The sequence below is a fragment of the Macaca thibetana genome, chromosome 20 (genome assembly GCF_024542745.1).
Source record: "Macaca thibetana thibetana isolate TM-01 chromosome 20, ASM2454274v1, whole genome shotgun sequence".
Taxonomy (NCBI): Eukaryota; Metazoa; Chordata; class Mammalia; order Primates; family Cercopithecidae; genus Macaca; species Macaca thibetana.
The window spans coordinates 60,117,880-60,131,532 of NC_065597.1; the positions used below are offsets into that span (position 1 = coordinate 60,117,880).

Here is a 13,653-nt window from a genome sequence, read left to right on the forward strand (position 1 = left end):
GAGGATGAGGGGGGTGGATCACTTGAGGTCAAGAGTATGAGAACAGCCTGACCAACATGGCAAAACCTCATCTCTACTAAAAATACAAAACATAAGCCGGGCATGGTGGTGGGTGTTTGTAATCCCAGCTACTTAGGAGGCTAGGAAGAAGAATCGCTTGAACCCAGGAGGGGGAGGAGGTTGCAATGAGCTGAGGTCGCGCCATTGCACTCCAGCCTCAGCACCAGAGCAAGATTCTGTCTTAAAAAGCAAGTAAATAAAATTGACTGTGATGATGACTGCACAACTCTGTGAACACACTAAAAATCAATAAATTGTATGTTCTGCATACATGAATCGTGTGGTATTTGAATATCTCAATAAAGCTGTCACCAAAAAACTAGTCTTTATCTTACAGGGATTTTTTTTTTTTTTTTTTTTTTTGAGATGGAGTCTTGCTCTATCACACAGGCTGGAGTGCAATGGTGCGATCTCCACTCACTGCAACCTCTGCCTCCCGGGTTCAAGCAATTCTCCTGCCTCAGCCTCCCGGGTAGCTGGGATTATAGGCGTGCACCACCACACCCGGCTCATTTTCATATTTTTAGTAGAGACGGGGTTTCACCATGTTAGTCAAGCTGGTCTCTAACTCCTCACCTCAAGTGATCCGCTTGCCTCGGCCTCCCAAAGTACTGAGATTATGGACATGAGCCACTGTGCCCGGCCAATAGTTCATTCTTGTACATCAGTTAGTATTCAGTCATGCAGATGCACATAACTAGTACATCTGTGTGTTCACTTGCTAATATTTGTCTGGCTTACCTCCAGTTTGGGTTATCACAAAGTAGCTAAGAACGTTCCTGTACCCGTCTTTTATGAACATACGTTCTCAGCTCTCTTGGGTGGATGCCTGGGAAGTGAGTGACTGGCGGTATGGTCACTATGTCTAACTTAAAAAAAAAAAACTGCCAAACTCTTCCAGAGTCACAGAAACATTTCACATTCATGCCAGCAGAAACCATAGTCCAAAATGGCCCTTAGCTCTGAGTGGCCATGCACAAAAGAGAACATAAAACCACTACACACAAACCAACGCAGTACTGGGTTTTTAAACCCAAAGGTAGAGCAGGGAGATCACTCACACCTGCCTTTTTTTTTTTTTTTTTTTTTTTTTGAGATGGAGTCTCATTCTGCCACCCAGGCTGCAGTCCAGTGGTGCAATCTTGGCTCATTGCAACCTCCACTTTCCGGGTTCAAGCAATTCTTGTGCCTCAGCCCCCCAGTAGCTGGCAAACGCCACCACACCTGGCTAATTTTTGTATTTTTAGTAGAGACAGGGATTCACCATGTTGGCCAGGCCAGTCTCGAACTCATGAACTCAGGTGATCTTCCTGCCTCAGCCTCCCAAAGCGCTGCGATTATAGGCATGAGCCACGATGCCCAGCCGTACCGGACTTTTGAGAGGGAGTCACTCAGGGGTGGAGAGAGGTGGTAAAGGGATCCAGAAAGTCACACAGACCCCTCAGCCCAGGCGTCCCTCACCTGATCCCCGAGCCTAGGACACCCAGCAGCCCCGAGTTGCACAGGCTGCATTCCTTTCTCTGGTTAACTAAAGGGATCTGGGTGTAAGGGGCCACACCAGGAAATTCCAGCCTAGGACAGGGTTTTCCTTGTCACTCTCTCCAGGTTCACAGGGGTTACAGGTGCCAGATCTGGCTTACGCCTCTGGGAATAAAGCAAGCAATCCGTCTACCAGTGTCCCAAGGAAATGACCTCCTGGCCCCATGCTGAGCATCCCTAAACACCAAGGTACTCACAGAGGCAGACCCCTCTCAGGTGGCCCGCTTCCAAGCCCAAAGACCCAGTTCTCACCACATTCTCCCCGGCAAGATGGAAGCGTACAGATGAATAAACACAACTTGTACAACTAAAACCTGCCCAGCATTTACTCAGGACTAGTGCACAGCTTATCATGACATATATCTCACTGAATTCTCAGAAAATGCTCTGGGTAAAAAATGGAGGCTCCGGTCAGGCACAGTGGCTCCCGCCTATAATCCCAGCACTTTGGGAGGCCAAGGTAGGCGGACTGCTTGAGCACAGCCTGGGCAACATGGCGAGACATCATCTCTACAAAAAAAAAAAAAAAATAGCCAGGTGTGGTGACGCATGCCTGTAGTCCCAGCTACTTGGGAGGCTGAGGTGGGAGGATCACTCCAGCCTAGGAGATGTAGGTTGCAGTGAGCCGAGATCGCGCCACTGTACTCCAGCATGGACGAAAGAGTGACTCCCTGTCTCAAAAAATAAATAAACAGAGGCTCCCAGTGAGGCATGAAGGGACTTCATGGACAGCCCTTGAGGTCCCCATCCTGGTCTCCCTGCTTTCATTCTTGTCCCTAATATCCACTTTCCTCAGGGCGGCTTGGGTAGTCATAAACCAGAACTCAGCTGGGTGTGGTGGCTCACACCTATAATCCCACCTACTTGGGAGGCTGAGGCAGGAGGACTGCTTAAAGCCAGGAGTTGGAGACCAGCCTGAGCAACATAGTAAGACCTGTCTCTATAAAAAAAATTTTAAAAGGCCGGGCGCAGTGGCTCACACCTGTAATCCCAGCACTTTGGGAGGCCGAGGCAGGTGGATCACCTGAGGTCGGGAGTTTGAGACCAGCCTGATCAACATGGAGAAACCCCATCTCTACTAAAAATACAAAATTAGCCAGGCGTGGTGGTACATGCCTGTAATCCCAGCTACTTGGGAGGCTGAGGCAGGAGAATCACTTGAACCAGGGAGGCGGAGGTTGTAGTGAGCCAAGATCGCACCATTGCACTCCAGCCTGGGCAACAAGAGCAAAACTCCGTCTCAAAAAAATAAATAAAATACAAAGCATAAATTAATTAATTAGCCAGGCATGGTGGTGTGCACCTGTAATCCCAGCTACTCTGAAGGATGAGGTGTGAGGATTGTTTGAGCCCAGAATTTCCAGGCTGCAATGAGCTGTGATCATGCCACTACAATCAAGCCTGGGCAACAGAGCAAGACCCTGTCTCTAAAATAAATAAATACATACATACATACAGACATACAACAGAACTCACGTCACCGCACTGCCCTGCAGAAAACCTGCCCGTGTTCTCACTGCACCTGGAATCCCACCCCGACTCTCAGAGGAGACCCCTGCAAATCCTTCTCCTGCTTGATTTCCCCCCTTTCTCCTCCTCACTCACTTTACTCAAGCCACACGAGCCCCCTGCTGCACCACGAGCGTCCTCAGACCCTTTGCACTCGCTGTTCCTTCTACCTGGAAGGCCCTTCCTTCCGCAGAGACACACAAGGCTCACTCCCTCCGATGAAGTCTCTGCTCAAATGTGACCTTCTCAAAACAGACATACATGGTCAGCTGGGCATGTTGAACAAAAACACTGCAAAAAGCAGTAACACTCAGGATGCCAGATGCTCGGAAAGAGGCAGAGATAGACTTAGGGAGGGACAGGCACATGCTCACGAAGAGTCATGGCCGCACTGGGTAGAACTCTGACCACTGTATCTAAAATAGCTCCCTCAGCCGGGCACGGTAGCTTCATGCCTATAATCCCAGCACTTTGGGAGGCCAAGTCAGGAGGATCACTCGAGGTCAGAAGTTCGAGACCAGCCTGGCCAACATGGTGAAACCCCATCTCTACCAAAAACACAAAAACTAGTCAGGCATGGTGGCATGCACCTGTAATCCCAGCACTTTGGGAGGCCGGGACAGGAGAATTACTTGAACTCGAGAGGCAGAGGTTACAGTAAGCCATGATCACACTACTGCACTCCAGCCTGGGTAACAGAGAGAGACTCCATCTCCAAAACAAACAAACAACAACAACAAAAAGCTTCCTCGGTTACTCTCACCCTCACTTCCTCGTTTTTATCTCACCCCAGCACTATCACTCTCCAAAGATCTTGTCAACGCATGTTTCACAACCAACGTCCTATCTCCCATATAGAACGTTGATGGCACCCAACTAGTGTGTCTCTTGTGTTCCACTCTCTGAACCCTCAGGGACTAAACATCACTAAGCACAAAAGCAGCAGTCAGTTTCATCTGCTCAATGGATTAAGGGCCAGGCCAGTGGAGGAACTTCTTGATTCAAACTCCATCCTCCTCCAGAGGCTATGATATTGGCCTCTCCCACGGTGTCTCCAGCAACGTGCTCTCCTGGCAAGCTCCCGGGGACACAAAGGTGGGCATCCTTCTTCCATGAGAGGAAGCCGAGCCAGGGGATCAGCAGAGGCATGGATGACGAGGAATGGTGAAGCCCACGCTACAAATGTGGCCTGCTTAGCGCGGGGGATGCTGCAGGTGAGGCCGAAAGGATCCAGATGTGATGGGTGATGTTAGGGGTCAAGTTGACTGGGTTAAGGGCTACCCAGATGACTGGTAAAGTGTTATTTCTGGGTGTTTGTCTGTGAGGGTGTTTCTAGAGGAGACTGGCATTTGAATCAGTGGGCTGACTAAGGAGGATCCATCCTCGCCCCATGTGGGTGGCACCACCCAATCAGCAGAGGGTCCAGGCACAACAAAAAGTCAGAGTAATGGCAAATACAGGCGCTCTCTCTTCTGCAGCCGGGATGTCATCCTCTCCCGCCCTTGGGCATCGCAACTCCACGATGTCTGGCCTCTGGACTCTGGGACTTACCCCAGGGACTCCAGGTTCTCAGGCCTTTGATCATGGACTGAGAATTCCATCATCAACTTCCCTGCGTCTGAGACCTTCAGACTTGGCCTGAGCCATGCTACCAGCTTCCTGGGTTCTCCAACTTGCAGATGACCTAGTGTGGGACTTCTCAGCCTCCATAATCACAAGATTCAGTTTCCCTAGTAGATCCCCCCTCACCCTTGATCCATCCATCCATCCATCCATCCATCATCGATCAATCATCCACCTATCATCCATCTATCTATCATCTATCCATCCACCTATCATGTACACATCCACCAACTATCCATCTATCATCTACCTATCATCTATCAATCATCATCTATCATCTATCTATCATCTATCTGTCCATCCATCCATCAGTCCTACTAGTTCTGTCTCCATGAAGAACTGTAATAAACAGGGATGCCACCTCCACCTGCCAAAGACCTTCAACTGGGTCATAGACATGGGCCATTTCCTTACAATGCTCAGCCACAGAGGCCCAAGCTCTATCTGCCTCCCACGAGACAATTTCTCCCATCACCTGGACCACCCAAACAGCCTCCCACCAGAGTCATGAGGTCCTCTGCTGATATCCTAGTGGCTGGCACCATGGATGTCCCAGATTCCCACCCACCATTTGGGTCTGACTAAAGGGCTGTATCCTGGGCGTCCCCGGAACAGAATGAGGAACTGAACCCGGGTCTGGGGTTTTTCCCTGTAAGGCCAATGGGTCTATGGGGAATTCAGTGCACCAGACTGGCCCCCTCATGGCTTATCGTAGTAAACTTACCCCGGAACAGGCAACAGGAACAAAAACAGCTGTTCTACTGGCCCCAGAGCAACAACCCACTGGCCCCACGTCACCTGCAATTTCATGTTCCAGCTCATCCGGGCTCAGGACACGTCTTACGTCCTTGTTTAATGTGCAGCTGCTTTTCTTTCTTACTGTTACATAGAATAACAATGCATCATGCAACTAATGGCGTCTCAAATCTGGTAAGTTAAGGTATGTGCAGCAGTGGCCCTGGCCTGATTCCCGAAAGAATGACAGAGGAGGCGCAGTGGGGCATGCCTTACATAGGGGGTAGAGTATAAAATCCAGTACAGCCAAAATCACCCTCAAATGGGGCTTCTTTGGCTAAAGAGACGTACATGGTTAGCTGGGCATGTTGGACAGAACATTCAAGCAGCAAGAACATGCAGGATGCCAGATGCTAAGAGACAAAAAAAGGTGAGACCGACTCAAGGAGGAATAGTCACAGGTCATGGCAAACAGCATCAACTGCCTGCTTGGACAGCATTCTTCTTTCTTTCTTTTCTTTTCTGTTTTTTTTTTTTTTTGAGACGGACTCTCACTGTCTCCCAGGCTAGAATGCAGGGGCGCAATCTCAACTCACTGCAACCTCCGCCTCCTGGGTTCAAGTGATTCTCCTGCCTCAGCCTCCTGTGCAGCTGGGATTACAGGCGCACGCCACCACACCCTGCTAATTTTTGTACTTTTAGTAGAGATGGGGTTTCACCAGGTTGGTCAGGCTGGTCTCAAACTCCCAACCAAGTGATCCACCTGCCACGGTCTCCCAAAGTGCTGCGACTACAGACATAAGAGCCACCGCGCCTGGCTTCTTTCTTCTTTTCTCTACCCAGTTGCCTTAATGACATGTTAGATTCTACCCCATTTGGCAGAAAAGTAAACTGAGGCCAGGAAGAGAAGTGAGGCATCTTGCCCAGAACCACAAAGCTAGTAACAGGCAGCATTGCCAGGGCCCCACCCTGGATTCAGGCCATAGTAGCGGAAAGGAGGTGACCGGGGCATCCTGGAGGCCAAGGAAACTCACACTTACTTCCTAGTCTTGGCGCATTCCTTCTTCCAGTTCTTTACCAAAACAGGCACGACTTGTTCCGACGTGTCCTCCTTGTTTAAGGACCAGAGGTCACTGCCCTCCAGGGGCTGGCGGTAGCCCCGGACAATCAACCTGGGGCCAAGACGCAAGGAGGTTAGGCAATGAGAGTCAATGAGAGAAGGAGGAGGACGGGGCTCGCTCACTCCACACGCCTGCTGATGCAGCACAACTGCCCATTGCAAATGACGGCAGCCACGCATCTGGGAAAGTCAGAATGTGGATGGACATTTCTGCATATTACAAGGTAATTACAGCTCATTCTGTTGGGTCATGCAGGAAAAATGACTCTTTTTTTTTTTTTTTTTTTTTTTTTTTAGTGGTGCATACAAAAGACTTGGGGAAAAAAAGATGATTTAGGGGAGAAATATCAGGATGGCTCTAATTTATTTGTTATTATTCATTCATTCATTTACTTATTTGGAGACAGGGTCTCACTGTGTCACCCAGGATGGAGTACAGTGGTGCGACTCCCTGCAGCCTCCAGCTCCTGGTCTAGAGCAATCCTCCCACCTCAACCTCCCGAGTGGCTGGGACTTTGGGTGCAAGCCGTTGTGACTAGCTAATTTTTTTTATTTTTTGTTTTTGTGGAGACAGAGTCTCCCTATGTTGTCCAAGCTGGTCTTGAACCCCTGGGCTCAAGCAATCCTCCCACCTTGGCCTCCCAAAGTCTTGGGATTACAGGCATGAGCCACCGTGCCCCGCCAACTTTTTAAAATTTTAAATTAAAAAAGGCTGATATGGGCCAGGCATGGTAGCTCATGCCTATAATCCTAGCACTTTGGGAGGCTGAGGTGGGAGGACTTTGTGAGCCCAGGAGTTCAAGACCAGCCTGGGCAACATAGGGAGACTATCTCTACAAAAAGTAAAAATAAAAAAATTAGCCAGTCATAATGCCTCTCACCTGTAGTCCCAGCTACTCAGGAGGCTGAGGTGGGAGGATTGCTCAAGGCCAAGAGGTGGAGGCTGCAGAGAGCCGTGATTGTGTCACTGCACTCCAGCCTGGGCAACAGAGTCAGACCCCATAAAAAAAAAAAAAAAAGAAGGAAAAAATAAAAAAATTAAAAGGCTGACATGACAAAGCATTAGCAAGCATGAAATCTGGGTGATGAGCTTACTGAGTTTTATTATATTAATATTTCTATGTGACTCACGCAGGCTGGAGTGCAATGACACGATCTCGACACACTGCATGGATTCAAGCAATTCTCCTGCCTCACTCTCCCAAGTAGCTGGGATTACAGGCATGTGCTGCCCGGTTAATTTTTGTATTGTTAGTGGAGACAGGGTTTCACCATGCAGGCCAGGCTAGTCTCGAACTCCTGACCTCAGGTGATCCACCTACCTTGGCCTCCGAAAATGCTAACATTACAGGCATGAGCCACCGCGCCCAGCAGACTAAACACTTTTGTAATAAAAGGTAAAATACTTTCATCTTTTGTTCTGATTTTGAACTTACAGAAAAATTACTCAAATCATACTAAGAATTCACTCAACTCACCACTGTTAACATGTTGCCATGTGGGCAGTATCATTCTCTGTCTCTATCCACTGACACGTACACACACACACACACATACATATGCAAACACACCACCTTTTTCCGAACCATTTAAACAGTTAAAGGTCTGGCATGGTGACTCGCACATGTAAACCCAGCATCTTGGGAGGCAGAGGTGGGTGGATCACCTAAGGTCAGAAGTTTGAGACTAGCCTGGACAATATAGTGAAACCCTATCTCTACTAAAAATACAAAAATTAGCTGGGTGTGGTGGCAGGTCCCTGTAATCCCAGCTACTCAGGAGGCTGAGACTGGAGAATCTCTTGAACTCAAGAGGCAGAGGTTGCAGTGAGCTGAGATCCTGCCACCGCACTCCAGCCTGGACGACAGAGCGAGACTCGTCCCATTTAAAAAAAAAAAAAAAAAAAAAAAGTTAACATATAGGTTCTACATGCCTTATGCCTTTACCCCAAAAAAACTGGAGGCATCCCCTTCCAATCCAGGACATGCTCTTATTTAACTAGAGCACAATTTCCCAAAAGAAGAATGAAAGTTATTAACATGCATCTGGTGTCCTGTAGTCATGTGCAAATTATATCAACTGTCCCACTGATGCTTAACAGTAATTTCAAGTAATTATTTAAAACATCCAATTTTTTAAAAAGATGTTTGTCATTAAGACAAAGATGAGAGCGGGCATGGTGGCTCATGCCTGTAATTCCAGCATTCTGGGAGGCTGAGGCGGGAGAATCACTTGAGCTCAGGAGTTGGAGACCAGCCTGGGCAACATGATGAAATCCCATCTCTACAGAAAGTACAAAAATCTGCTGGGCACGGGGGAGCGTGCCTGTAGTTCCAGCTACTCAGGAGGCTGAGGCAGGAGCATCACCTAAACCCAGTAGAGTGGGGCTGCAGTGAGCTACAATTGTGCCACTGCACTCCAGCCTTAGCAACACAGCAAAAGCCTGTCTCAAAAAAAAAAAAAAAAAAAAAAAAGATGATGCATATTAGGGGCAAAAAAAGATCCTTCAAACAATCCCCAATAAGATGCTAACAATGGGCAGAAAAAGATGTACAAAAAGAGAACCAGAAGGCAGCTGGACATGGTGGCTCATACCTGTAATCCCAGCACTTTGGGAGGCTGATGTGGGTGGACCACCTGAAGTCAGGAGTTCAAGAACCTGGCCAACAAGGCAAAACTCTGTCTCTACTAAAAATACAAAAAATAGCAGGGCATGGTGGCGCACACCTGTAATCCCAGCTACCTGGGAGGCTGAGGCAGGAGACTCACTTGAACCTGGGAGGCGGAGGCTGTAGTGAGCTGCGATTGACAGAGCGAGACTCCGTCTCCAAAAAAAAGAAAGAAGACCAGAAGTTGGCATACTAAAATGGTGAAACTGGTTGCCTCTGTGTGTTTCCTTACTGCTGATCTGCACATGTGGTTTTTTAACCCACATTTCCCATGGTGAGACAGTATTATTTCTCTAAGGAGTGGGGGGCAGGAGGGGGACAATCTTAAGAGTAACTATACGTAATATTTTAAAAACCCAAATCTGAAGCTAAAGCAAGAGCAGTCCAGCGTATGGCTGTCCCAGGCAAAGCCTTCTGCAGAGGTGTAAGCTGCTCACGGCTCCTGTGTATATCACATTCAAGTTCATGGAACTGATGGACAGAGGTGGTGTCTCTGAGACCACATGGCCAGCACAGGCAGATTCAAGACAACTGTGCTGAAGAGCGAAGGAGGGAGAAGTCGGGAGGGAGCTGAGCATGTTCATGTTCATTCATTCGTTCATTCATTCATTCCCCACCACCTCCCTGAGGTCTGGGGGGCCCAGTCTTACCCTGTGATCCACCAGAAGGTGATCCTGGACAGGAAGGAGGCGCTGGACTCCGGGCAAGGATTCTAGTGGAAAGAAAGCACAGGTTTGGAAGGAACAGGGAAAGGAACGATTCAACTTTTCATCCAGGTCAGAGCTTAGCAAGGGGTAGTCAGCTGCTCACTCTTCCTTCCAGAGGACCAGCGTCAGCTCCACACCATTCTGCACCCCAAAAGGATCCTCTCCTAATCCCCAGCAAAAAGAAACTCATGGCAGCTCCTCCAGTTTCAATCAACAGAGTGTCTACCGTGTGCAACCATAATACAACATGCTACAGACCTGCCTTATCTTGTATCCCCGTAACAACCCTAGGAGCTGGTGTTAACGTCATCCCTACTTCACTCATTCATTCAACAAATATTTTCTGGAGCACCTACTATGTGCTAGGCATTCTACAAGGTACTACAGGGTTGCCTTGTATCCCCACAGCAACCTCATGAGTGGGTGTTACTACTGTCCCCACTTTACTCATTTGGTCACTGAATATTTATTGACCACCTACTCTGTGCTAGATGCTCTACCAAGAGCTTATATAATTGCATTATTTTATATCCTCATGGAATTCTATAAACATGGTATTACTATTATCTCCACTTCATTCCTTCATTCATCCAACAAGTATTTTCCAAGCACTACCCTTGTGCCAAGCACCCTGCATACAAATCTAAACAAACAGAAATGACCCCTGCCTGTATGGAGCTTGTGGTCTACTGCAGCAATCATCAGTAATACCTGCCAAGATTCTCTACTATTAATAGCTGGCTCTGTTCTAAGTGCTTTACACAAACTACCTTATTTAATCTTCATCCTCACCTCACAAGATAGATGAAAGTAATTATATCACCCCTGTTTTGCAGTCAAAAGAAACTGGGCCTGTAATCCCAGCACTTTGGGAGGCCGAGGTGGGCAGATCATGAGGTCAAGAGATCGAGACCATCCTAGCCAACATGGTGAAACCCCCGTCTCTCCTAAAAATACAAAAATTAGCTGGGTGTGGTGGTGGGCGCCTGTAGTCCCAGCTATTTGGGAGGCTGAGGCAGGAGAATCACTTGAACCCAGGAGGCGGAGGCTGCAGTCAGCCAAGATTGTGCCACTGCACTCCAGCCTGGCAACAGAGCAAGACTATCTCAAAATAAAAATAAAATTAAATCTAAAAACTGGGGACCAGAGACGAAAAGATACGTTCAAGGTCCCACAGCTAAAAGTGGTGGAGTCAGGATGTGAGCCCCAAAGAGTCAGGCTCCAGAGAGAGACATGCTTCAAATGATCACATGAACAAATGCAAAACTACAACTTCTGGGCCTTGATGTGCATCCTGAAGGGAAAGAAGTATTACCAACGAGACAAAGTAAGTGCATGGGGGCTGATCTGGTGTACCAAGGTCAGAGAAGGCTCCCCCGAGGAAGACAGTCAAGCTGGCACCTGAAGGGTGAGTAGAGGAGAACTAAGTAATAAGGAAAGGCAACGCATTCCCAGCAGACAGCAGTGTGTGCAAAGGCCGGGTGGCAGAAGTAAGCATGGCAGACTCCAGGAACCAAGAAGGGGCCTCAGCAGTCTACACTGGAAGCTGTGCACAGTCTACACTGCAGGCCACATATTTTGGTCTTCATTCTAAGGGCAATGGGAAGTACCGAGAGATTCTCAGCAAGCAATCGAATAACTTATTTCCCACAGGTATGAAGATGAGCCCCAAGTCAACAACACGCAGGCAAGGAAAGGGACCAACACAGAGGTCCTGGGATGACAAACTCTGGCTTTCAACATGGATGCATCCGGGTCTCAATTCTGAAACACAAGATTTAGCAGCAGAGGGAAGAGAGGTCACCACGCAGTAATGAAAGCTTTAGCCAAGGACTCCACTCAAAGTTCCAGCCTTGTGCGGCTCTAACGTCTTTACAGAGCCAGATAAGGCGGCATACTCTCCTCAAGTGGTTTTTCCATTCAAGGTTGGGAGTGCTTTTTAAAAAATACTGTATCCTGGCTGAGTGTGGTGGCTCACGCCTGTAATCTCAGCACTTTGGGAGGCCAAGGTGGGCAGATTACTTGAGGTCAGGAGTTCGAGACCAGCCTAGGCAATATGGTGAAACCCCGTCTCTACCAAAAATACAAAAAATTAGCTGGATGTGGTGGCTCACGCCTGTAATCTCAGCTACTCGGGAGGCTGAGGCAGAACTGCTTGAACCCACAAGGCAGAGGATGCAGTGAGCTGAGATCGTGCCACTGCACTCCAGCCTAGGGACCCTGTCTCAAAAAAAAAAAAAAAATTCAAAAAATATAAAAAATACTGTATCCGGGCCTTACCCGCACCAGGGATTCTGATTAAGTTTGTGTGGGGTGAGACTGGGGCACTGAAGCTTTTTGTTTCAAACTTCCAGATTTTTCTTGGAAAAGTGGCTGGGCAGGAAATAAGCAAGGTAAGCCAAGAACATCTTGTTACACCAGACAACAAGGAAACTAAGCATGAAAAGGATTGTTAAAAGCTTCAAGAGCCAAGCAGAAGAGCCAATGCAGGCTAAGACAGGGACAATTTGAGCTTTGACAAGAAGAGTAAGTACAACGGGCTAAAACATATCACGCATGGTTTTTTTGTTTTGTTTTTTGAGATGGAGTCTCGCTCTGTCGCCCAGGCTGGAGTCCAGTGACATGATCTTGGCTCACTGCAACCTCTGCCCCCTGGGTTCAAGTGATTCTCCTGCCTCGGCCTCCCAAGTAGCTGGGATTACAAGCGTGAGCTACCACACTGGGCTAATGTTTGTATTTTAAGTAGAGATGGGGTTTCATCATGTTGGCGAACAGGCTGGTCTCGAACTCCTGACTCAAGTGATCTGCCCACCTTGGCCTCCCAAAGTGGTGGGATTACAGGCTTGAGCCACCGTGCCCGGCCTTACCACATATGTTTATATACATAAGTTTCATATTGACGCTGGGAATAAAGAGAAACATCTGATGTTGCCAGTGAACCAGGTCATTGTTCAAAAACAGAAAAACCGGAAAAAAACAAGTATTTTCTCCACCTTTCCCAAATGTACTCATTTGGTTCACCAGGGTCAGAGGCGGCTTCCCCGAGGAAAACAGTCATTTATTCCATCACTACAGAGTGATCAGTGATCAAAAAAATGAAGGGGAAGCTCTTTTCCATAAAAAAATCCCAGCAAGGCCGGGCGCGGTGGCTCAAGCCTTTAATCCCAGCACTTTGGGAGGCCAAGACGGGCGGATCACGAGGTCAGGAGATGGAGACCATCCTGGCTAACACGGTGAAACCCCGTCTCTACTAAAAAAATACAAAAAAATTAGCCGGGCGAGGCGGCGGGCGCCTGTAGTCCCAGCTATTCGGGAGGCTGAGGCAGGAGAATGGCATAAACCCGGGAGGCGGAGCTTGCAGTGAGCTGAGATCTGGCCACTGCACTCCAGCCTGGGCGACAGAGCGAGACTCCATCTCAAAAAAAAAAAAAAATTCCCAGCTAAAACATGAATAATCATATAAGAATGAACCACTGTGCAACCACAATGGATTACTAGAGTATTTGATATTAATTATTATTAAAGATCACATATATATGTTTTTTGTCAAGACAAGGTCTGGCTTTATTGATCAGGCTGGTCTCAAACTCCTGGGCTGAAGTGATCTTCCTGCCTCAGCTTCCCAAAGAGCTGGAATAACAGGCATGAGCCATCACATGCAGCCCAACAGTTAGTTTTAAAAATCTTTATC

The 13,653-nt window shown here is 48.0% G+C and overlaps 2 protein-coding genes across 2 annotated transcripts in view; one reads left to right on the forward strand and one right to left on the reverse strand.

Moving 5' to 3' along the window:
• CEP20 (centrosomal protein 20) overlaps nucleotides 1-13,653 on the forward strand; it is a 345,441-nt gene that overhangs the window by 170,432 nt on the left and 161,356 nt on the right. The gene's annotated exons all lie outside the window — the stretch shown is intronic.
• The window catches only part of ABCC1 (ATP binding cassette subfamily C member 1), a 197,366-nt gene that overhangs the window by 101,294 nt on the left and 82,419 nt on the right, over nucleotides 1-13,653 (reverse strand). Inside the window, exons 6-7 of the mRNA XM_050774061.1 lie at nucleotides 9,906-9,967; nucleotides 6,507-6,638 (exon numbers count right to left, since the gene is read on the reverse strand). Coding sequence (XP_050630018.1) covers nucleotides 6,507-6,638; nucleotides 9,906-9,967 — 194 coding nt within the window. The remainder of the gene's footprint in view (nucleotides 1-6,506; nucleotides 6,639-9,905; nucleotides 9,968-13,653) is intronic.